At 42.1% G+C, this 24,209-nt stretch overlaps 1 protein-coding gene across 7 annotated transcripts in view; it reads left to right on the forward strand.

Moving 5' to 3' along the window:
• DOCK10 (dedicator of cytokinesis 10) overlaps nucleotides 1–24,209 on the forward strand; it is a gene marked incomplete at its 5' end in the record, with an annotated part of 144,329 nt that overhangs the window by 59,160 nt on the left and 60,960 nt on the right. For all 7 annotated transcript variants that reach the window (XM_081956362.1, XM_081956364.1, XM_081956368.1 and 4 more), the window contains 8 exons: nucleotides 8,829–9,012; nucleotides 13,174–13,259; nucleotides 13,880–13,963; nucleotides 14,230–14,385; nucleotides 16,199–16,408; nucleotides 18,013–18,135; nucleotides 19,423–19,505; nucleotides 22,126–22,248. In XM_081956362.1, the coding sequence (XP_081812488.1) occupies nucleotides 8,829–9,012; nucleotides 13,174–13,259; nucleotides 13,880–13,963; nucleotides 14,230–14,385; nucleotides 16,199–16,408; nucleotides 18,013–18,135; nucleotides 19,423–19,505; nucleotides 22,126–22,248 (1,049 nt within the window). The remainder of the gene's footprint in view (nucleotides 1–8,828; nucleotides 9,013–13,173; nucleotides 13,260–13,879; nucleotides 13,964–14,229; nucleotides 14,386–16,198; nucleotides 16,409–18,012; nucleotides 18,136–19,422; nucleotides 19,506–22,125; nucleotides 22,249–24,209) is intronic.

A 24,209-nucleotide genomic window follows, 5' to 3' on the forward strand; every position in this document is an offset into this window, starting at 1 on the left:
CATTCTGGACCAACTGCAGTCTCCGAGTGCATTTCAAGGGAAGCCCCATGTAGAGAGCGTTACAGTAGTCCAGGCGAGACGTCACCAGCGCATGGGTGACTGTGCGTAGGGCGTCCCGGTCCAATAGGGGTCGCAATTGGCGCACCAGGCGAACCTGGTGGAACGCGCCCCTGGCCACGGCTGTCACATGTTCATCCATGGACAGCCTGGCATCTAGGAGGACGCCCAAATTGCGCGCCCGCTCCACGGGGGCGAGTTGAATGCCCCCAATGGCCAGGGATGGAATTATCTGGTTGAACTGGGGAGCCGGAACCCACAGCCACTCCGTCTTGGAAGGGTTGAGCCTGAGTCGGTTGTCATCCATCCAGACCCGTACGGCTTCCACACACTGGGACATCACTTCGACGGCCTCGTTGGGGTGGTTCGGGGTGTAAATGTACAGCTGAGTATCATCAGCGTACAGATGATATCCCACCCCGAAACCACAGATGATCTCACCCAGCGGCTTCATGTATGTGTTGAACAGAAGTGGCGAGAGGACCGACCGCTGTGGCACCCCACAAGTCAGGGGGCATAGGGTCGACCTCTGCTCCCCTGCCAACACATGTTGCGTCCGGCCAGAGAGGTAGGAGCCGAACCACCGCAAAACGGTGCTCCGGACCCCCAACCCCTCCAGTCGGTGCAACAGGATACCATGGTCGATGGTATCAAAAGCCACCGAGAGGTCTAATAGGACCAGGATAGAGGAACAGCCCCTATCTCTGGCCCTCCAGAGATCATCTACCAACGCGACCAAGGCCGTCTCTGTGCTGTGCCCAGGGCGAAAGCCGGACTGGCGTGGGTCTAGATAATCATTCTCCTCCAGATATCGTGGAAACTGAGAAGCCACCACACTCTCTACAACCTTCGCCAAAAAGGGAAGGTTGGAGACAGGACGATAATTGGCCAGCTCCGTAGGGTCCAGGGAAGGCTTCTTGAGCAAGGGTCTCACCACCGCCTCTTTCAAGGCGGCCGGGAGAGACCCCTCACCCAACGAAGCGTTCACTAGGCCCAGGAGCCAGTCGCGTGTAACCTCCCAGGATGCCAGTACAAGCCAGGAGGGACACGGGTCCAGTAAACATGTGGTAGGTCGCAGTCGTCCACGCAATCTGTCCAAATCCTCGATGACAACCAAGTCAAACTCCTCCCAAAAAGGTTTCTCAAGACTCACCACTGGCGTCTCGACTGGGCCACTGAAGGGGACCCAATCCTTCCGGATTTGAGCGACTTTATCCTGCAGATATTTCCCAAACTCCTCTGCCCTACCCTGTAGAGGGGCCTCCCGCGGCCTCTGAAACAGAAGGGAGCGGGACACCCGAAACAGGGCAGCAGGGCGGTTCTCTGCGGATGCAATGAGAGCGGCACAATATTGACGTTTGGCCGTTCTCAATGCCACTAGGTACGTCCTTAAATGGGCTCGTACCTGTGCTCGGTCAAATTTGGATCGGGAGGATCTCCAACGACTCTCTAGGCATCTCTTGCGGCGCTTCATCACCCTTAGCTCCTCGGTGAACCAAGGAGCCAGGGTGGATCGTTGCCGCCGGAGAGGCCGCAAAGGCGCTACCCGGTTCAAGGCCCCGGTAGTCGCATTATTCCACGCGGCCACCAGGTCCTCTACCCGAGGGCGGGTCAGTGCTGCAGGAGGTGGCCCAAGCTCCGTCTGGAACCTGTCTGGTTCCATCAAGCGCCTGGGGCGGAACCATCTAGTGTTTTCCGGTTCCGCCTCCCCGCAGCGAGGGGTAGCACCAGGGAAGTCAAGTCGGAGGAGTGAGTGATCTGACCATGACAGAGGAGTGATGGTTAAATTCACTCCTCCCAGATCACTCAACCACTGGCGAGAGACAAAAACAAGGTCCAAGGTGTGACCTCCCTCGTGTGTCGGGCCCTGAATCATTTGAGTCAGGTCCATGGCTATCATGGAAGCCATGAACTCCCGAACCCCCTCTGATGCTTCTCCCACCGACGGCAGGTTAAAATCCCCCATCACTAAAAGTTTGGGGGTCTCAACCGCCACCGATGAGATCAGCTCGAGGAGCTCAGGCAGGGTCGCTGATGTATGGCGGGGAGCCAGGTATACTATCAGCAGGCCCAACTGCCTCCCAGGGCCCCATTTCACAACAAGGGATTCACATCCGGACGTCTGTGGCACAGTGGACTCCCTCGGCTCTAAGTCCTCCCGGATAATCACTGCTACCCCACCGCCCCTTCCCCCGGCCCGGGGCTGGTGAAATGCTTGGTAACCTGGTGGGCACATTTCCACAAGGAGTAACCCTCCCTCGTGGCCCAACCAGGTTTCCGTTATTCCCGCGAGGTCCGGCTCCCCCTCCAAAATTAGATCATGAATGAGGGGGGCCTTATTGACAACGGACCTCGCATTGCATAACAACAGCCTCAGGCCCTGGGCCTGCAGATCCTGACCACCTAGAACGCGGGGGTTGGTACAAGCGACCGGGTGTAACCAGCACCCACGGTCTCCCAACCGACTGCGAGTTGTTAATCTGTCCTCGTATCTGCTCCTCCCTACGACTGTTGGAATCAAGGAGCCCTGTATAGGAATGATATCCTCTCCCCCCTCCTCCTCTCTGCTCCTTCTGCTCAAGACCCCACCTGGTGACCTGGCTCTGTCATCGCTCCTGATCTGACCCACCCACCCCCCAACCCCTAAACCCCTAAAAGAATTTAAAAAACATTTAACTAAAAACCCCCTAAGTCTCCGCTTCCTCCACCTCTCGGGATTAATGAATCCGTCATCAAGGTGGGCCCTTGAAAGGGCGGAGGGCCACACCTGCGAGAGGGGTAGGGAGGTAAAAAACCTCCAGGACGCGCACGGATGAAAAACAGGGGCAGTTGTTAGTCCAAAAGCCAGCAGGGGGGGGGGTAAACGGAACAGTCAAGGAGGTGGCTGGCAGGAGGTAAAAAACTCCCCTGCCAAGTCTGATGTTAAACCTCCTGCCAGTTCCCAACAAGCCTCCCCCCCAGCCTCCAAGCAGCCTCCTGGAACGCAGCCCTTCTCCTACCAGGCCTTCGGCATTTAGGTCTTGCCTAGGCCTGCATCCAAGTTCTAAGCACTCCAGCCAAACCATTACAAGCCCCAACGCCGCTCCTACCGGCCTCCAGTCCTTCCTGCTCCAGTCCTTGGCTCGCTCCAAGCCACAAGCCTCCAAAAACGACCACAGCACGCCCCCGCACGCTCCAGGCGCCGTTTCTTCGCCTTTCGCCATTCTTCCGAGCTCCTCCAAACCTCTCCGCTCCCAGAACGGCGAACTCAACTCCTCCGGTCTCAAAAACGGCGTTTCTGGGCGGCGTCTCTCATCGGCAGCTCACCGGTCCACTCTCCGAGCTATTTCCAGGTCTTCAAGCCACCCTGGGAGACCCCCTTGGGTCATAAAAAGACCCAGGGTGGCTGTTTATTGGACACCTGGCCCCCATGATGTAAAAAGGGGGCCGGCAGCACCCCTGTTCCCTTAAAAGAGCTCGTGGATCTAAGGAGCTCTCAGGCAGACCGCCATTGCTCCAGGAAGCTCCTCCCATATTCATTCAGCAATGCAAATGCTACCTATTGCTTTGCAGGAAGATCATTCCCTCCTCCCCATCCATGATTTTGCCCTAGTAGCTTTTCTTCTTCATTTGTATCATTTATTTTAACCCACTGAAACTTATAACAGAAGTTGAAATTGAATTGGAAATATGAAAGACGGACAGAAACCAAATTGCACAAAGTCAATGCTTTCCCACTTAATAGAACACTTTGCTCCCAAAATTTTAAAAATAATGTGGAATTCTTGCAATTTCTGACAAATTTGGAAATTTTCAGAGACCAGACATTTTGGTTTGGTTTGGTTTTATTGGACTTATATGCCGCCCTTCTCCCAAAGGACTCAGGGCAGTGTACAACATAAATACATTTATGAATTCTTTTCAAAGTTGGGCTGCACCTTCATTCTTCAAATGTACAAAGAGGATAGAGTAGATAAATATGTTGCAATCTACCAGTTTTGGAACTGTTTGTGAGAAACTCTGGTGGTTCAGTTTTCCTTTCCTTTGCTGTACTGTTAGATCAGTTTAGGGGAAGAAATACATAGGATCCAGCTGCTCTCTTCAGCTGGCAGCAGCTGAAAATATTTATCAAGTGTTTAAGCAGCTGTCTTACTTGAATTGTTTTACATGGGACTTTCCAACATGTTACATTGAAAGCAATTTTTTAGCAAACATTTGACAGTTCTGTGTAATAGAAAGCAGGTGCAAACCATACTATTGAACCTGCCAATAATGTTTCAAATATGTGTCGTCTCTTAACAAAGCCACTGCCTGCCCTTGAAGCAGTAGTTGGGAATCTGGGAGCTTTAAATCAAGGACTTTTCAGACACAGTGCCAATCCTTCAAGAACCCTGTAATTGTCAAGAGTACCTTGATGGAAAAACAACAACTCTTTTTGGGATTCAGCTTCAGCCTGTTCACCCAATCCAGACTCCAAAGGCTTCAGGCCCTGGAACAAAACATCAAAGGCATCCCCTGCAGGTTTTTCTCACCAAGATTATATTCAACATTGTGTGTGTGTGTGTGTGTGTGTGAGAGAGAGAGAGAGAGGGGGGGAGGGAGAGAGAGGGAGAGAGAGAGAGAGAGAATATAAACTTCTGAACAAAACTATAGAAATAAGGAATGCAGCTGTAAAAGGACACATATGCACATTTGCACCATAAGCATACATGCACTGGATTAATTTTAAAATTGTCTTTTAAAAATGTTTATATGTTGCTTTCACAATGTTCAGAGAAAAGCTCAACGACTACAATAATTTTTATGGAGAACTCTGAAAGATTAAAAGGATATGAAGAGATGCACACCATCTGGCATCTCTGACCTCCTTCAACATTTAATAGTCAATGTTTGTCATCAGGCACAATGACATATTTCTGAGTATTGCCACATTTTCCCCCAGAAAGCTTCTTAAATTAGAGCTCTTTCTCTCTCCAAGCTGAACATACCCGACAGAGCTGCTATTGACAGAATACGAATAAAAAAGTTTGGAGAATAGGTTGACCCCACTCTCCTCTCTGCAATAACCTCCCAAATCTTGAAGGTCGCTCTCACTTCACCCATAGTCCTTTTCTTTAGACATTCTCAGTTTCCCCAACCATTCATCGTACAGTTTAGCCTCCAGCTCCCTAATTATCTTTGTTGTTCTTTGCATTCTTTCTAGAGTCTCAACTTCTTTTTTCTATTGTTATGACCAAAAACTGGATGCAGCATTCTAAGTGTGGTCTTATGCCAGTGCAGTATAAAGTGATACTAACACTTCACGTGATCTTGATACCATCCCTCTGTTGATGCAGCCTAGGCCTGCATTAGCATTTTTGGCAGCTGCAGCACACTGCTAGCTCATGTGAATGCCAGGTTCACCTAGTTACTTGCGGGATCGTATCCTGCCCCATACATCCCTGCAACCAATCCGCTCTCACAGAGAGGGACTCCTCCAGGTGCCGTCCACTAAGCAATGCCAGAGGGCAGCGCCGAGGGGTAGGGCCTTCTCTGTGATGGCCCAGCCCTCTGGAATGACCTCCCCCCTGACATTAGGACAACTACCGATCTCCGCTCCTTCCGCACAAAACTCAAGACCCACCTGTTCCAACTAGCCGGCCTGGCTTGAATTATAACTACATTCTCTAATCCCCCTGGACAATTTTAAATTTTAAATTAATTCTGACTGTTCGGGTATTTTAATTGTTTTAATCTTACTGTGTTGTTTTAACTTATGATTATTTATTTATGTATTGTAAAATGTTTTTGTATATACCTCCTCCCCGTCATTTGTTTTGTATATTGAATTGTACGCCGCCCCGAGTCCCTTCGTGGAGAGGGAGCGGCCTATAAATTGAATTAATAAAATAAATAAATAATAAATAAATAAGGTTGAATTCTAGAGTCAACAATGGTATACAAGTGTAATTGTGTCTTTTCTTACTTGTCTTCAGCCAAGCATGGGCGGTTCAGTAACTGTAGATAAAATAATGTCCCTGAACATCTTATTCATCAACTTTTCCCATGAAGCATACTTCAAAAAAAAAATCTTACTGGTTTCCAGTGGAAACATAAAATAAGAAAGTGTGCTACGTCCTTAAATAAATTTTGAATATAAAAAAATTACAGTAATTAAATATCTATGACGAAAATATCTGATTTACTTTTATGATGACACACTGTCATTAATTTTCTCACCCTGTGTTGCCTCTGGCATTAAAAATAGCAAATGATACCAAGCTGCCAAAAAAATTCCTTAGACCTGCATTAAAAGATAGCGGATTAGCAGTTCTAATTAATTAACTTTTTTCCGGATGGAGGCATAGATTTCCTGCCTTCTGCTTAATTGCTTTGAGGATCTTTCTAGTTACATTGCATTTAATGCAGCAAAAATTAGGATGTCTGGCTTTTAAGCATGCCTGTGTGTATGTGAATCTCGAATAGTATTTGAATTCCTGAAAGATTTTTTTTTAACCTTAAAGAAAGTAACATAGACAAAGATGTTTTCTTGTTTCTTCTGAATAACACGAGATGAAGGGAAATAATCTGAGCACAGATTTAAAGGGAGCTCTTTCTTTGGAGCTTTTACTTGGAAAAAATATTTGCATAAGATAACAAGGGCTGTAAAGAAAATGGTTATAAGGGATCCAGTGAAATCAGCAAACCAATTAATTAAGGCATTATAATATCAACAGTCATCATTGTTTCTATGTTTCTATTTAAAATAGTAGCACATGTTGCTTTGCTAGCATGTTTCAGTATTTGTTTTCTATTTTCTTCTGTAACTTGACTAAATGAAGTTATTTTAGCACTCCTCTGAATACAGCTTGGTATGCCTAAAACTAATGAATATGAATTCATTTGTGTCTTCAGCCAATCTAAGCAAGAGTGGGAACAATTTCAGATACTACAGTTCTTTCCCTTTGGTAACTTCCATTTAGCAATACACTAATCAGAATAACTCTTTGATTAACTTATTTGGATAATATGACTCTGACTTTTTGGATCATTACATAGTGATGGGATCACTATATTGAATGTTTCCAAAAATAAGACATTTGGGAATGAAATATGCATGTGTCTGTGTATGCCTAAATTATGGTATTTAGGCATATACATACACATACACACCACAGTAAATACTTTTAACTTAGATATATGTGTGTCAGAGGTAGGTTGCTGCTGGTTCAGCCCGGATCAGGTGAACCGGTAGTGGTGGCAGCAGGAGGCTCCGCACACTGCCCCGGACACTTCTGCATATGCGTAGAAGCTTCTGTGCATGTGCAGAAGTGTTGCGTGCGAGCGCAAGTGGGAGCGCACCCAAACCAGTAGTAAGAAAATTAGGAACCCACCACTGGTTTGTGTGTATCGGTGTGTATGCAGGAAACACATATACACACTCACGTGCTGCTGCTTATGTGATAAATACTAAATGGTATCATACTAAACTTCCCATGACAATAGAAGTCATCTAATTGTGAAATAGAGAGGAAGAGGGCTTTCTGTGTTCTCCCATTTCCACTATAACACCTGCACCACAACATTTCCTCCAAACAACTTTTGTTTCTGAAGCACATCTGAAGTAAACTCGAGAATAGGTAAGAAGAGATTGCTGAAATCAAATAATCTTCATGTTCCATTTACCAGAATGGAGTGATTAATTTCTCTGAGAACATTATTTATGTATTCGGTTCATAGCCTATCTAACCTTCACACAAACAAAACTAATAAAATTAGGAAACAAAAAAAAATGTTCCATTCACAAGGCATTACGTTTGTATATATTTGTATGAATATGAAGATATTCTGGTGTGCCTAAATGAATCATATTTATAAATATGATTACTATAAATTAGTATGCATGAATAAGTCACTTTGATGCTACACAGACTCTTTAATTTGACCTGAGCCCCACAGAGGAATCTCACCATAAACTCCAGAAATCTAGGGCTACAAACCCCACCTACAAACACATCACCATCACCACCAGATGGATTATTTCTAATGGCACAACCAGGTCTGCAGATGATGGAAAGTTCATCATCTCAGTCTTCCAAGTAAATTTTAAGATGGAGAAGGCAAGCAGCTACCAAAAGTGTGTGATTGCTTTATCACAATGTTTTCAACGTTGACAACTTTAAGTTGTGTCGACGTCAACTCCTACCACTGTTTTGGAAGTTGAAGTCCACACATCTAAAAGTTGCCAAGATTAAGAAATACTACTTCATCCAATAGGGAGCTAACAGACTCTTGGCTGTTTTTTTTTAATATCAACAAATATGATAAGATAGAGACTTATGATCCATAGAAAGGACATGTCTAGGAAAAATTAGATGAACTGTGACCTTATAAATAGTATGGGTAGTGTGGGGAAAAGATAAAATAAAACAATAGTGCACATACAAATATAAGGTTAGTATGTTTAAACATCCTTTATATACCATCATCAAAACATTTGCAACCTTATTAGTGCGATTGAATAAAGTTCCAATCCTGTTTGTACAAGGCTTTGGAAAACACACAGTTGAATTCATGTCTCTGTGTTAAAGGGTATTTTTTTTCCATCAGAAGTCTTCCTATTTGTAAGATGCATAACAGTTAAAGAAAATATTTACTCTTATTTCAATGAGGATTATTCTAAATAACACAAGTGATGGAAGTATTTAATCATTTAACGTGAAATTTGCAACATTTTATTGCTGTAACAATTCTTTCTCTCTTTCTCCCCCCCCCCTCTCTCTCTCTCTTTCCTTCTTTTCTTGAACCAATAGAATAATAGGCTTCGGAAACATGCCTTTGAGCTGAAAATGAATGACTTGACATACTTTGTGCTGGCAGCTGAAAATGAGCAAGATATGGATGAATGGATTTTTACTCTCAACAAAATCCTTCAGATAAATCCAGAAGGGTCTATTCAAGAGAGGAAAAGTGCTGACATCAGTGATGTGAGGTTTGGTAAGTAGATTTTTTTTTAATCATTACGAATCCAAATTAAGAATTTAAACTTGAAACTTAAAGCATTATGCATTTAAATCTCCAGGCCTTTTGAATCCCATAGCAGATCAATGTGTAGTGTTAAATATTTTTATTTTGAGCTGCAAAGATGCCCATTGTGCCAGCTATTCTTGAATGTATTTTATTTTAACTTTCTTTTATTACACATATTATTTCAGGAAATCACACAGTTTACTTTACTTTACTTTTATTTAGATTTTTATACCGCCCCCTCTCCCCAAAGGGACTCGGGGCGGTGTAGAGTCAGATAAAAACACATCAATAAATGGAAAATACAAACACAAAAGAGGAGGCAATAAGAAACTGTACATATCTGAAGCAAAGTAGTTAAAAGCAATATTTAAATAACCCTAAAAATACCCAATTAAAATATCTGCCAGGAGGTAGAATAAAACTATAAATGGGCCAGGCCGGCTAAACGGAACAGGTGAGTCTTCAGTTTTTGTCGAAAGGAGCGGAAGTCGGTGGTGGTTCTGATATCGGGGGGGAGGTCATTCCAGAGGGTTGGGCCCATCACAGAGAAGGTTCTACTCCTAGGCGCCGCCCGTTGGCATTGCTTAGTGGACGGCACCCGGAGGAGTCTTTCCCTGTGAGAGCGAATCGGTCGCAGGGAAGTGTGTGGTAGGATGCGATCCCGTAAGTACCTAGGTCCTGAGCCATGGACGCTTTAAAGATAGTAATTAACACCTTGAAACGCACCCGAAAGACCACAGGCAGCCAGTGCAGCTCGCGCAGGAGCGGTGTTACGTGGGAGTACCTAGTACTCCCCATAATAGCCCGCGCGACTGCGTTCTGGACTAGCTGCAGTCTTCGAGCGCGTCCCAAGGGAAGCCCCATGTAGAGGGCATTGCAGTAGTCCAGCCGAGACGTCACCAGTGCATGAGTGACCGTGCATAGGGCATCCCGGTCCAGTAGGGGGCGCAATTGGCGCACCAGGCAAACCTGGTGGAACGCCCCCCTTGCCACGGCTGCCACATGGTCATCCATTGACAGCCGGGCATCTAGGAGGACGCCCAAATTGCGCGCCCATTCCACAGGGGGCAATTGCTCGCCTCCTATGGTCAGTGATAGAATCAACTGACTGAACCGGGGTGCCGGTAGCCACAGCCACTCAGTCTTGGAGGGGTTGAGCTTGAGTCTGTTGTCCCCCATCCAGACCCGACGGCTTCCAAACACCGGGTCATCACCTCGACAGTCTCGTTGGGGTGGTCTGCGGTGGAAATGTACAGCTGCATATCATCAGCGTACAGATGATACTCCACCCCCAAACCACGGATGATCTCCCCCAGCGGCTTCACATATGCATTGAACAGAAGGGGCGAGAGGACTGACCCCTGAGGTCAACCCCACAAGTGAGTGGCCTCAGGGTCGACCTCTGCCCCCCTGCCAACACACATTGCGTCCGGTCAGAGAGGTAGGAGCCGAACCACCGCAGAACGGTGCCTCCAACTCCCATCCCCCCAGCCGGCGCAATAGGATACCATGGTCGATGGTATCAAAAGCCGCCGAGAGATCTAATAGGACCAGGATAGAGGAACAACGCCTATCTCTGGCCCTCCAGAGATCATCGACCAACGCGACCAAGGCCGTCTCCGTGCTGTGTCCGGGCCGGAAGCCGGACTGGCGTGGGTCTAGATATTCGGATTCCTCAAGGTGTCGTGGAAACTGCTGTGCCACCACATTCTCTACAACCTTCACCAAAAAGGGAAGGTTGGAGACTGGACGATAATTAGCTAGCTCCATCGGGTCAAGGGAAGGCCTCTTGAGTAAGGGCCTCACCACCGCCTCTTTCAAGGCGGCAGGTAAGGACCCCTCGCTCAAAGAGGCGTTCACCAAGCCCAGTAGCCAGCCTCGTGTCACTTCCCAGGATGCCAGTACCAACCAGGAGGGACACGGGTCCATTAAACATGTGGTCGGTCGCAGCCGTCCACGCAACCTATCCAAATCCTCGGGGGCAACAGAATCAAACTCCTCCCAGAATGGTCTCACAAGACTCACTGTTGGCGGCTCCTCTGGTTCACTGAAGGGGGCCCATCCTCTCCGGATCTGAGCGATTTTGTCCTGCAGATATTCCCCAAACTCCTCTGCTCTGCCCTGTAAAGGGGCTTCCCGCGTCCTCTGTGATAAGAGAGAGCGGGTCACCAGAAACAGGGCGGCAGGGCGGTTATCGGCGGACGCAATAAGAGTGCCGCAATGTCTGCGTTTGGCCACACTTAATGCCACAAGGTAAGTCCGTGAATAGGCTCGTACCTGTGTTCGGTCAGATTCGGAGCGTGAGGACCTCCACCTGCCCTCTAGGGGTCTCCTATGGCGCTTCATCACCCTCAGGTCCTCGGTAAACCAAGGAGCCCGGGTGTGTCGTCACCGCAGGAGAGGCCACAAAGGCGCAACTCGGTCCAGGGCCCCAGCGGCCGCCCTATTCCAGGCGACCACTAGGTTCTCGGAGCGAGAGCGGGTCAGGGCTACAGGGAATGGCCCAAGCTCCGTCTGGAACCTATCCGGTTCCATCAGGCGCCTGGGGCGGTACCAACTTGGACAGTTTGGTTCCGCCTCCTCGCGGTGGGGGGTAGCGCCAGGGAAGTCCAGCCGGAGACATGAGTGGTCTGACCATGACAGGGGAGTAATGGTTACATCCCCTCTTCCCAGATCACTCATCCACTGTTCAGATACGAAAACAAGGTCCAGAATGTGGCCATCTTCGTGTGTGGGGCCCTGAATTAATTGGGTCAGGTCCATGGCTGTCATGGAAGCCATGAACTCCCGAGCTACCTCGGATGCTTCCCCCGTTGACGGCAAGTTGAAATCCCCCATAACCACAAGCTTGGGGGTCTCAACTGCCGTCTCTGAGATCAGCTCGAGGAGCTCGGGCAAGGCTGCTGAACCATAGCGAGGAGCCAAGTATACAATCAGCAAGCCCCACTGCCTCCCTGGGCCAAGGGACTCACATCCGGGTATCTGAGGTACAGTGAACTCCCTCGGCTCTAGACATTCCCGTATAACTACCGCCACCCCACCACCCTTACCCAGGGCCCGAGGCTGATGGAATGCACAGAAACCCGGTGGGCACATTTTCACGAGGGGTAAACCACCCTCGTGGCCCAACCAGGTCTCCGTTATCCCTGCAAGGTCCAGCTCCCCCTCTGAGATCAACTCATTAATGAGGGGGGCCTTGTTAGTCACGGACCTTGCATTGCAGAGCATCAGCCTCAGGCCCTGGCTCTGTAGTTCCTGACCACCTAGATTGCGGGGGTTGGTACAAACGACTGGGTGTAACCAACAACCACAGTCTCCCAACCAACGTTGTGGTCTTCTCCTGTCCTCGCATCCCCTCCTCCCCGCGACCGATGTAATAAGACAACCCTCTATTGGAATGTTCTTTCCCCTCCCCCCCTCCACCACACTCACTTCCCTCCTAGACTCACCTGTTCGCCTGGCACTGGCCCCCCTCCTGGACAGATTCCCCCCTCCCCCCACCCTAAAACCCTCCCTGGAACCCCCTAAAAAGGATAAAAAACATTTATTTAAAAACCCCCTAAGCTTCCGTTTCTTCCACCTCTCGGGGTCTATAAACCCGTCATCAAGGCGGGCCCTTACAAGCGTCAAGGGCCATGCCTGCGAGAGGGGGGTCTCCTGCAGGCGGAGCAGGTCTAGCCTCGAATAAATAATCTTAAAAGATTATTCATACTCTAAAGATTTGAAATAATATACGTAATAAGCTTTTTCTATGATTCAAAATGTATCTGTAAGACACAATGGAACAAATTCATGTCTTTCATATGAGTCATACTTTACAAAAAATTACTTCTCTTGTTCGATCCTTTGATTGCCACAAAGAAATTTATTTGTCAAGAGGTTTATGTGAATCACAGTACTACGTTCATTGATTTTTATAAAATAGGTTTACTAAAATGGTTTGTATTATGATTGGGAGCTTTTAACGTACATCTCTACCTATTTAAGAATTGTCCTTTTTTCTGCAAAGTCATGCTATAATTGCAGAACAGAAAATACATGATTTAGATAAGCATACACTTTAGTTCATCATTAAATTATTTGGAAGCAAATAATCTTTCTTCTTTTGAATGTGTGTATGTATTTAAGATTCTGAAGACATTTGCATGAATTATGACCGCACTGAAGAGGAAAATGATCCTTCAGAGAATAATTTGCATCCAGATATTGCTAAAGTAAGAAATTATTGTTGTTACAGGATGAAAAAGCTTTGTATATTATAAATATTGTTTTGCCACATGAAAACCTGAAAATAAAATTCACGTTACTAGTGTTTAAAAGCATACTACTGTATGTCACAAAAAAGGCAACTATCATGGTGCTTTTACAAACCATCACATTTTAGGGTGAAAATGTTAGAATTAAAAATGACATTTGATCATTTGAACTAAGCCAATGATTACAAAGCCAGTTTGGTATAGTAGTTAAGACATCAGACAAGAAACCAGGATATCTTGAGTTCTAGTCCCACCTGAGACACAAAATTGGTTGGGTGATTGGTTTGCCAATCACTTTCTGTCAGTCCTAGAGAGCTATGGCAAAGCACATCTGAAAAGCACATCTGAACAGCTTGCCAAGAAAACTAAATAATTTATTTAGGCAGTTTCCAAGAATCAGCTCTGACTCAAAATCATGTACAGTGTACATATGCATATAGTATATATACATGTATGTATGTACGTAATTATCTGTCTATCTATATAATCTAACTTATCTATATTATCTGTCATCTGTCCACCTGTCATCCATTTACCTATCACAGTGATTGTATATCAAAGAATTCTTATCTTTGCAGTACCTCACAGAAACAGAAAAAAGTGTTCAAGAATCTCGGAATGTAGATCGGCTAAACCTTTTCTCTTTAGATCCTGACATTGCTGTAAGTAAAGTGTTCCTTTTAATTTCCAAGAGAGATGGAATAAAAGCAAGTAGCATAATGAGTTAATTACCATCCATGTAATTTTAACTGCTTTTATTGCATATATTTGTACTTTGAGTTGTTCTGTAAGGCTAGATTCCAAGGATAGAGATATACTCTTGACTGATCATACACCTGTATTCCAAAATAGCCTATCTTCTTCTACCTTTGTAAGATGCTTTGTATATTGATTTCAGAGAGCTAATTATCTCAATGTCCAATTCTAGAGCTTGAACACTCAAAGAAAGGAGTTTACAGAAATGGATCGATTGCTCAAACCTTTTGAGGAGAAAGAGACAAAGCAGATCATGATAACATGCAAATCCCTTAGTCTGAATCTTCAAGCTTGTGTTTCTGATAATGAAAATGATCCAGTTACCAACGTAAGTTTGAAGCATGTTGCAGAAGTCTATGCTTGTCCAGTGAGACACAGCGTGCTTTAAATATCAGTTGTTTGGAGGAATAGGGGAACTTCTCTACGTGAACTTTACAAAAGGATTTTGACAACCACAGTGGTCATTTTCTCTGATCTACAGGGACTTTATGTTCCTCTGTGTTTTTCTGGTAAACTGAGCTTTCAGATTTCCCGAAGGCCCTTTTTCAAGAGGCAAATGGACTTTCTGGTTTTTCTTCGATGATGTTTCAGTTCTCATCCAAAAAGCTTCTCCAGCTTCTTTCTGCTAAGGGACCTTGGCATGAATAACAAAAAGTCAAAGTATTCCAATATAGAAGCCTCCGGAGGGAGAAAAACGGCCCAACGGGCAACCAATGTCCGTTCCTGAACTTCTGATTTGCGTCTTGGGCCATTTTTCGTCCTATCCTGGCTGCTTGAAAGCCTCTGGAGCCTGGGGAGGGCAAAAAAATGGACCTACCAGGCCCATTGGAAGTCAGAAAATGGGCCATTTCTGGCCTCTGGAGGGCCTCTGGGGAGGTGGGGGAGGCCATTTTTGCCCTCCCCAGGCTCTAAGAAAGCAGTACATGGATGCGTGGGTCAGCCGGGGGATTAAATTATCAGGGGGGGGGGGACGTGAGAGTGCGCACAATAATGTGCATGAGTGTGCTTTTGGCACCTAAGTCGAAAATGGTTCGCCATAAATGATATATAATAACAGCCTATTTTTCCACAGAATAATTTCTGGATTTTTATACTAAAATGACAAAAACCCTGATATCTGTTGGAGAAATGGATTGTTTGTTGTAAATAATGCAGATAAAAAATGGGGAAAATCAGAGTATTGCTTCCAAATATGTCACTTGTCAATATTATATTTAAAAGAAAATATAATGGATGGAACTGCTTAAATTGTGAACAATTTAGCTTCCATTGCTGTCTGCAAATGTATTGATTTCATTCATTGCCAGATAGCAGCAACTATATTTTAAAGACTAGCTTTTCTAGGAAATAAATAAATGGACAGAAAATAATTCTAGAATGAGAGTGGAGAAAGTACATAAATGAGTGGGATATAGACCAGGATGGTGTGTTGAGAAAGTTCAAAAAGAGATAATAGCTTTTTCTTAACTTCAAAGCATATGATGTATCAGGCAATATTAAAGTATCTAATGGAAGATAAATATACCAGTACTAGCTTGTATGATCATGATTCAATTTAGTAAGACAAGATGTGAACAACTATTTCCTCTATGTATATAGTCTCCTATGCATTTATATGAATTAAATAAGGAAAATTGTTTAAATCTGTTTCCAAATTAGGAACATGGCCTATTAATTTAAGAGCAAGTCAGTAAATTAAATAAGATCAAAATGATGGCTAACTTGTACTTGTCTTCAAAGTTCATATCTGTTTCCATAGTTTGAACAAATTAACATGTTCTTAGGTTGTTAAGCATAATCTCCCAATTGGAACCTTCTTTGTTTATGAAAGAGAAAGGGGGCTATATGCTACCTGAATGTTTTACTCTGACATTTCAGCATCTTAAAGTAGCATACAATTATACATAGTATTCTAATGATTTATTGAAAGACCTGTTGAATTCACAGCTTAGGAAACTTATTAAACTCGGTATACGTATTTGAGATATATTTCAGTTTTTATTTCATTTTTGATTACTTTTTATAAACATTATTTAATGTTGTTGTTATCTTATTAATCATGTGATTTGAATACATTACTAGCCACCCAGAATCATATTTGTGAGATGACTGGCCAAATAAATAAATATTTTTGTTTACAGATTGAGCCCTTTTTTGTGAGTGTGGCTCTTTTTGACTTAAGGGATAACCGAAAGCTCTCTGCTGATTTCCATGTGGACCTGAATCATACTATTGTTAGACATATGATATCATCCTCATCAGAAAATGGAACCGTTGAAACATCTGGCAACAATGATGAAGAACCTCAGGTTAAAGGATTTCCAGAGGAGTGGCTGAAGCATCCCAAACAGGTAACAAAACTGTTTCATTCACATCCATCTGCTTTATGAACATCAACTGAAAGTCATCAGTAAAGAAAATTGTATGCCATGGTTATTTGAATAACTGTAATTTTTGGAGTGTAAGACGCACCAGAGTAGAAGACGCAACTTAGTTTTGGGGGAGGAAAATAGGGGGGGGGGGATTCTGCCTACCAGGTATCATCTGGCTAGCCTTAGCTTGGTCAGCTTCAGCACATTAGTTCGCTCACTAGTTTTGAGGTTGGGGATAATGGGACATAAGCTTCAGCACATTAGATTGCTCACTGGTTTTGAGGTTGGGGATGGTGGTGGCTGTGCTTCTAAAGCACAGTTAATTGTCAGAGGGAGCAGCAATTAGAAAAGCAGGCAAAAGAATGGAAGATCGCTTAGCTTGTGTTTGGGCTGAAAAACAGCTTCAAAAGCACGGATGATCCTCGGAGGGAGCCCCAATGACTAAAGCAGGTAAAGCGGGAAAGGAGTAAGGGAAGACAGCAGGTGTTCTGGGTAGCCATTTTGGGCACCACGCGTCCAGCATTTGGAGGCTGAAAACGCAATGCGTAGAGCCCCAAAACATAAGCCATTGTCGATGGCAATCTCTGCAGCCAGGAAGAAGATGCACGGAGGCCGAAGGATAGGGGCCGGTGCCTAGGTGGGCCTACATTTGGAGTATAAGACACACCCAAATTTTCAGCCTCTTTTAGGGAAAAAAGTGTGCCTTATACTCCAAAAAATACGGTATATCAAAGCAGTAGGTGGGTAGCTACAAGCACTCTTCATTTCCATGAGTATTTTCTGATTATTTTTGAACTGTAAATCCCAGCATTCCTACATGGAATGATGGTAATCCTAGACGACACCACATTGGAGAACATTTTTTCCCCAAATTTTCTTAATGTTGTCTGTCCCCACACAAGGTCAATATTTCCAAATAAAGACATGGGGCAAAATATGAAATTATTGTTATCTGCAATAAAAATAAAAATTATCCACAGTCTGTAATTGGGGTGGTTATAAAGCTTATGTTTGTCATCAGGTTTTTCAAGTAGGCCTCTTCTTGGCTCTTAGTGTATAATCATCCATTATCTGATTTTTGCTGCTTATGTAAAACTTGTCAGAGTAAAGAAATTTGCTGCTTCATGAAGAAGGACACTAGAGATTTCTATACCATCAGCAAATGCCCATTTGATATTCTATGCAACATTCAGCCACAGGTTTCAAACTCCTTAATATTGTCAACTTCTTAATAAAATATATCCAGTCAACAAAACAGCTGATAAAATCCTTGTTGCTTACCAAAACTCTTTCAGGATGCTGCAGGCTGTAGCACATTTTGAAACCCACCATTGGTTCCTCCTATAACTCCCTTTTAAGCCATGTTTCCCCCTCTAAAAATAGAATAAAATATGTATTGACCATCAGTAGAAGCATATTACTCTAGAAGGAGTTGGATGTTTTGTCAGAAAAAGGCAGAAGTTTGGAGATAAAGGCAAATTAGAGTTGATGACATTTTTATGTTGCAGAATAATTCTTTAAGTGAAATAACTTGTTTGTTGTATCTAGATTGCTACTTACTGATTCTTTTTTTCTCCTTTCAGGGAATTTTCTCCATTAGTAACCCTCATTCTGAAATTGTTTTGGTGGCAAAAATTGAAAAGGTCCTCATGGGAAATATTGCTACCAGTGCAGAACCTTATATAAGAAACCCAGACTCTAACAAGGTAATGTAATTGGGAACATAAATGGCTTTCAAATCCTAAGAGTCAGATTAACTATTGACAAGAGAAGTCATCTCTGGAGACAACATTGGCAATCTATAGGAGCAGGAAGCATTTCTGTTTGTTTATGCAATCTGTTTGCGCCTCTTCTTATTCTCAATGAAAGAGTCATTTCTGGAAGTTAAGTGCTTCCAAAAATAACTAATGTAAGCTGCGCTAATGTAAGCCTTAACAGATTGACCAGACAGGGGACATGGCCAGATGAACTAATTCTACTTTATTGTTAGATAAACAAATAAACAAAGTTTATTGTTTATCTCCTACTTTATTCTACATTAACAGAATCCTACAAAAGTGAAAGTACAATTCTTCCACGTTTCCTTTGCGCCTAGAAAAATTAGGGTGGATCTTTTCTGAGCCTCTTGCCCTGCCCACTGTTCATATGCAGACTATGCTGTCTCTTATCTGACCACTCCCTAGGCACGGCCTCTGGGCTCTCTCAAGGCCATGTCCACATACTATTACAGGTAAATATCTGACCTGTAGTAGGAGAAATGTGATAGCTAGGAGATTTTACCTATGCAGCTGCAATATTTGAGATTATAAATATATCCCTTTTTTCTGTGATAAACAAAACCTCTTAATGAAGTGTAAATAATAGAATCAATTCCCTGGGAGGCTAGTTGGATTCTCCATCAGTGGGTTTCTTCAGGAATATTATGTCCTTTTCAATGCTATACTAATTATATATGTACAACTGTATTTAAATGACATCTAATTGGGATTTAAGCAACCTATTACTTCTCCCTCTGCTTATGTTAATCATTTTATATTTTAAATTTGCTTCCTAATCTTTAACATTTGTTGCAAATGTGCCACTTCTGCTTTCATCTCAGCAATTTAAGCACTCAGTATTGTGTTCATAAAAAAAGACTTTTCTAAAACTTGAAAAAAACTGGTATATGTGAGACATCCAAGTTCATCATGAAATATGTCTGCCCTTGTTCAAAAATTTCTCAATGATAACTATTAGGAAGTATTATCAGGCTGAAACTATCTGGCAACCTTCTGTGCTACTCTAGTTCTGGTTTTTCGGCATCATTTAAAGTGGCTAGATGGCCCTAGACCATAAGTCTAAACTAAGTTTGGACACCCCTGCCCTAGACGATCCTTTCCAGTGATGATACTATAGTGCTTCATCACCAAAATGTCACCAATGGTCCAAAGTTAAATTATTCTGAATAGAGTTTGAAGTGACCCTTCTTTAACTTTTTCTTTGATTTTATCTAGTGGGCCCTGAAAGTATTAAAATCCAACAAACAATTCTGCCACAAGTTGGGAAAATATCGGATGCCCTTTGCTTGGTCTGTACGGTATGTAATTACCAAATATCTATCAAGTATTAGCAGTTTTGAGCCTGGCTAGAAATTATAAAATGTATTGGTTCATACAAGGCACAATATCCCCTGTTTTGATATCTGTGAATTGATATAGTTTTTAACAGAAAAAGGAGAGATTATCAGTATTTTCTGTTCACTAAGGGAAATCATATTTGATTTCATTCTATGTTTTTGGTATTTACCATAAAGGATAGCAGAGTTGGCAGGGGACTTGGAGGTCGTCTAGTCTAATCCTCTGCTCAGGAAACCCTATATTATTTCAGACAAATCATTGTTCATTGTTCTTCTTTAAATGGAGCACCCACAGCTTTTGGAGGCAAGTCATTCCACTGATTAATTGTTCTGACTGTCAGGCAATTTCTCCTTATTTCTAGGTTGCGTCTCCTCAACAAGAAAGAGATATATTTGGATATACCAGTAAAATAATAGTTTTCATACATTGCAACTTAACACTGTGGAATCTCCATTCATCAGCATTATCCAATCTTGTGAGAAATTATAACAGCTATGACAGCACCTAACTAGTCTTATCTGGGCTCACAAATTAAGCAAAGTCACATAGGAAACACTAGGGAAACAGGTTTGTTCTTCACTATTGAACATGCCTTGAGTTGTCTATTCCTATCAAACTAGAGAAGTAAAAATTAGACCTCTCTTGGTTCCAAAGCAAACTTTGCATATGGTACCAAGAAATCGAATGCCCTCCTGTATGTCTTTACTGTCAACAACTGCTCAACTTCCAGCACATGATGCTGCTGTTCAGATGACCACTGATTTAGGAATATCAAAAGAGATCGCAATGGTAGTAATTGCAGTGGCAACAACTCTTCTTTTACCTTTTCCCTCCTTTCTTCTGTGTCTGCTTTGGTCTACGTCAGGACTAAAAGAAATCTACAACATAAAGATATATTTTACAACTGTATATATTTATGTGGCTTTATTTCATATGATCAGGATGGTTGAATGCATGAAATGAGGAGCAAGATGAAATTGGTGGGGCTTCATGCCTGCAGGGGGCTACTTCACCTCTATATTAAATACTACTTTCAATAGTTCAGTTACTGTATTTAATATCCAATAGCATTTTTGTAAGTAGCCAATATGTTTCCTGACTCCTGGTGCCTATGAAGTGCCCGAAGACAGATACGGTAGCAGGATAACTCCTACATTTTGGACTGAATGAATCGCAGTAGCTTGTTCACATTTGTATTTGTTTGTTGATTAAATTTATATAGTGCCCATTTCACTTGGCAAAGCAATTCTTGGCAGCTTTCAAGTGTGTGAGTGTGTGTGTGTGTGTGTGTGTGTGTGTATGTGTGTTTGTATACCCCCCACCCACACACACACACATGTAAGCTGCCCAGAGTTATATATCCTGGATTAAAGGTATACAAATTGAGTTTTTCTTTAAAAAAAATCCCATCATCTAAAAAACATTTTTTGCATTAGACACACACAACCTACTTCAGAAAATTTGGCCTAACTGATGAAAAGCAGAAAGCTTGGATTGTGAATGTTGTTTCCAATGTTTAATTTCTGACATCAAACACTGCTCTTGTTTTAAATGTTTTTTAAACGAGAAAACCAAATGAAATAACCTATATTGGACACTTTTAGAACAATCTTTACATATCCTTTTAAGATTCCTGATTTTCCAGACTTGGAGCTGAAAGTCTTCTTTTTTATTACAATACGCATTTATATACCCTGAATTTGGGGCTGATGCCATGTGTACTTTCTGAGAGTCAATAATTACAACATGCCTTAGCATTACACTGTGACAAGTCAGTCTTCCATTCTCATATTCCTACCACAGCTGCCAGAATTTGCAAATACGATTTGGACATGGAAAATTGATTTTCCCACAAAATATTTTCCACATATCTTTTCCATTCTATTATTCTCATTCAAAAAGATTTAGAACCCTGTCTGCAAAAGATCTTAACAATTTGCAAAATTAGAGTGTTCTTTATGGCAGATAATATCCTCCAGTTCAACGGTTGTCCTGGTTTGCAGTAATAGAGTACCCTGCTAAAATAAAAGATGAAGAATAAAATCCAAAGTTAAGAATTAATGTGTCTAAAAATTCATTTTTATGAAAACTAATTTTTTAATCCACACTAATGTTTTTAATTAAATCCCACTGGATTCAGTGAGACTGGTTCCTAGGTAACTATGCATGCAAGTAACTTTAGAACTATTCTCATCTATGAGGGCTGGGGTTCTTGATTTAATACTGTTATGTTTTAATATGTGACAATTGTTGAACACTGTGGAAACAATTTTACCATCACTATAAAATTCATGAAGTAGTTCAGAAGTAGTTAAACAAAACCCAATAATAATACAAGTCTGTGGAAGCTTACTTTGATGTCATTCTCATGGTGTTTCATATTGGTGTTAATACCAATGTTAATGCATATAATATGGTATTACTGCCTCATTTAATTTCCGGAACATAGATAATTAAGAAACTATGGAATTAGTAAAAACTCTTGGCTAGTTTTTTAGTGGTTTTGTAAACCTCAAAGCTTTGGAAATGATTACATGATAATTAATTATCATCTTCTGTATTTTTTTTCCTTCTTGACAGGCCTGTATTTAAGGATAATCAGGGAAATATTGACAGAGATTCCAGATTTTCACCTTTGTTCCGACAAGAAAGTAACAAAATTTCAACAGATGATTTAATTAAACTTATAAGTGAATACAGAAGGTAGGATGGCCTTGGCTTAAGCTTACAACGTAGTACTAACTACTATTCATCAATAGCTTTGTTTGCTCAAAAAGTGTCAATGCCAAAATAACTTTTTACAATGGAACAGTTTTCACATTAGTTACTTCTCTGCCAAATTGAGCTTCCAGAAAACTTATCCAAGAAAACTGGAGAAGTGTTTCATACAGTAACAAATATAATGGCTGCCCGAGGAAAAGAAAAGAGAGAATAATAGAGATGCAGAATAATTTACTGGAAAATTGCTAGATTTTATTAACCAAGGTGCTTCTACACAAGGATTTGGACCTTCTTTGAAGGCCGTTTAGGACTTCTTCATCCAACAAGTTGTTAGAGACGGAGCTATTACATTTCGTGCTCAACTGTGGTATAGCTGAAACCACAGCAAAGTGAAATATATTAGCTCCATTTTTTTTAATGAAGGGAAACACTGCCCCCAAACTCTTCTCCTGCAGCAGTTTAGGAATGGGCAGCTATTTTTCATTTCTCATTGTCAGCATTTCAAGCTGACAAAAGTGAGACAACCACAGATTCTGTTCAAATTGTGTCTATGAGTTTGGTTAGTGAAAAAAGCAACAGTGTGGAAATGTCCTAATTGCAGCTTCTGTTTTCTGTTATACAACAGCTGTTTTGTTTAAGATTCTTCCTCCTTGAACAATACATCCTTTTCATATACTTGCTTAGTGATTTATAAAAACTCAAAGAAGCAAGATTTGTTAAATCATAATTTGTTTAAATTCTAGACAAATGTTTCCTATAGGTAGTTCTATGGAATAATTCTAAATGCTAGTGTGCAGCAGAATTTCTCTGACTCCAAAAAGATAATTCAGTGTAACTCAACCATACTGTTGTTTGCTTTCATTGTTTGTTTGGTGTAAAACATTAATAAACAATAGTTTATTTGACTGGCATTTAGTGTGTTTTCCCTTTTTAAATTGGTCTTATTTTCATATCTATGAATTGGTAAAAGGCTTAGGTCAGACATAGAGATAATTCAGATATGAGACTAAGCAAGAATTAAAGCCTGTAAGTCAATAGCAAACCATGTTTTATTTATTGATCCCATTTGCACTTTTGGCACAATGTGTGACTCTATGAAGAAAAGATATTTGTCTTATATAGGCAGAATATCCGTTCCTCTGCTCAGCCATTTATTTTCAATAACATGAGTACATAAACCTTTTGTTTAGCAGGCACCAATTCTAATCCCAACTTTTTTGTGAGTATACCCAACAGGGAGCTTCTAACCATTTTGATCCTCACTTGGTAAAATAGATAATTTTTTTTAATTTTAATTATATAGGTAGACCTTGACTTATGACCACAATTACGCCCAAAATTTCCACTGCTAATCAAGACTGTTCCTAAGTGAATTTTGCTTCATTTTATGATTTATTTTGCCACAGTTGTTAAGTGAATCACTGCAGTTGTTTTGTGTAATACGGTTGCTAAATGAATCTGGCTTCCCCATTGACTTTGGTGGAAATGTCCCCGGGACACTGCAACAGTCATAAATACATGCAGTTGCCAAGCATCTGGATTTTGGTCACATGGCCATGAAGATGCTGCAATGAACAATGGTGATAAGTCACTTTTTTCAGTGCCATTGTAACTTTGAATGGTCATTAAATGAGGACTATCTGTATTTCATTTTTTAGGATACCAGTTTTTACTATATTTGGACATATTGTATATATAATAAACTTTCTGAATTAAACAAACAAGCTTCTGTGATCTTCTCCCCATGCACTTGGTGGTAAAGGCCTTGTGGGACATGAGGAAGAATTCACCTGAGAAGGTTTTGATATGACTTTAATTTGCTTGGTTTCCTAAATCAGACTTTTATAATGTCTCGATTTTAAACCCATCATTTTAACGCGTTTATACATTTTCCACTGCTGTCATGAATTTACTTCATTTTTTATTTTGTAACTGCTTATGTT

This window comes from Natrix helvetica (genome assembly GCF_964273705.1).
Source record: "Natrix helvetica genome assembly, chromosome: 5".
Lineage (NCBI taxonomy): Eukaryota > Metazoa > Chordata > Lepidosauria > Squamata > Natricidae > Natrix > Natrix helvetica.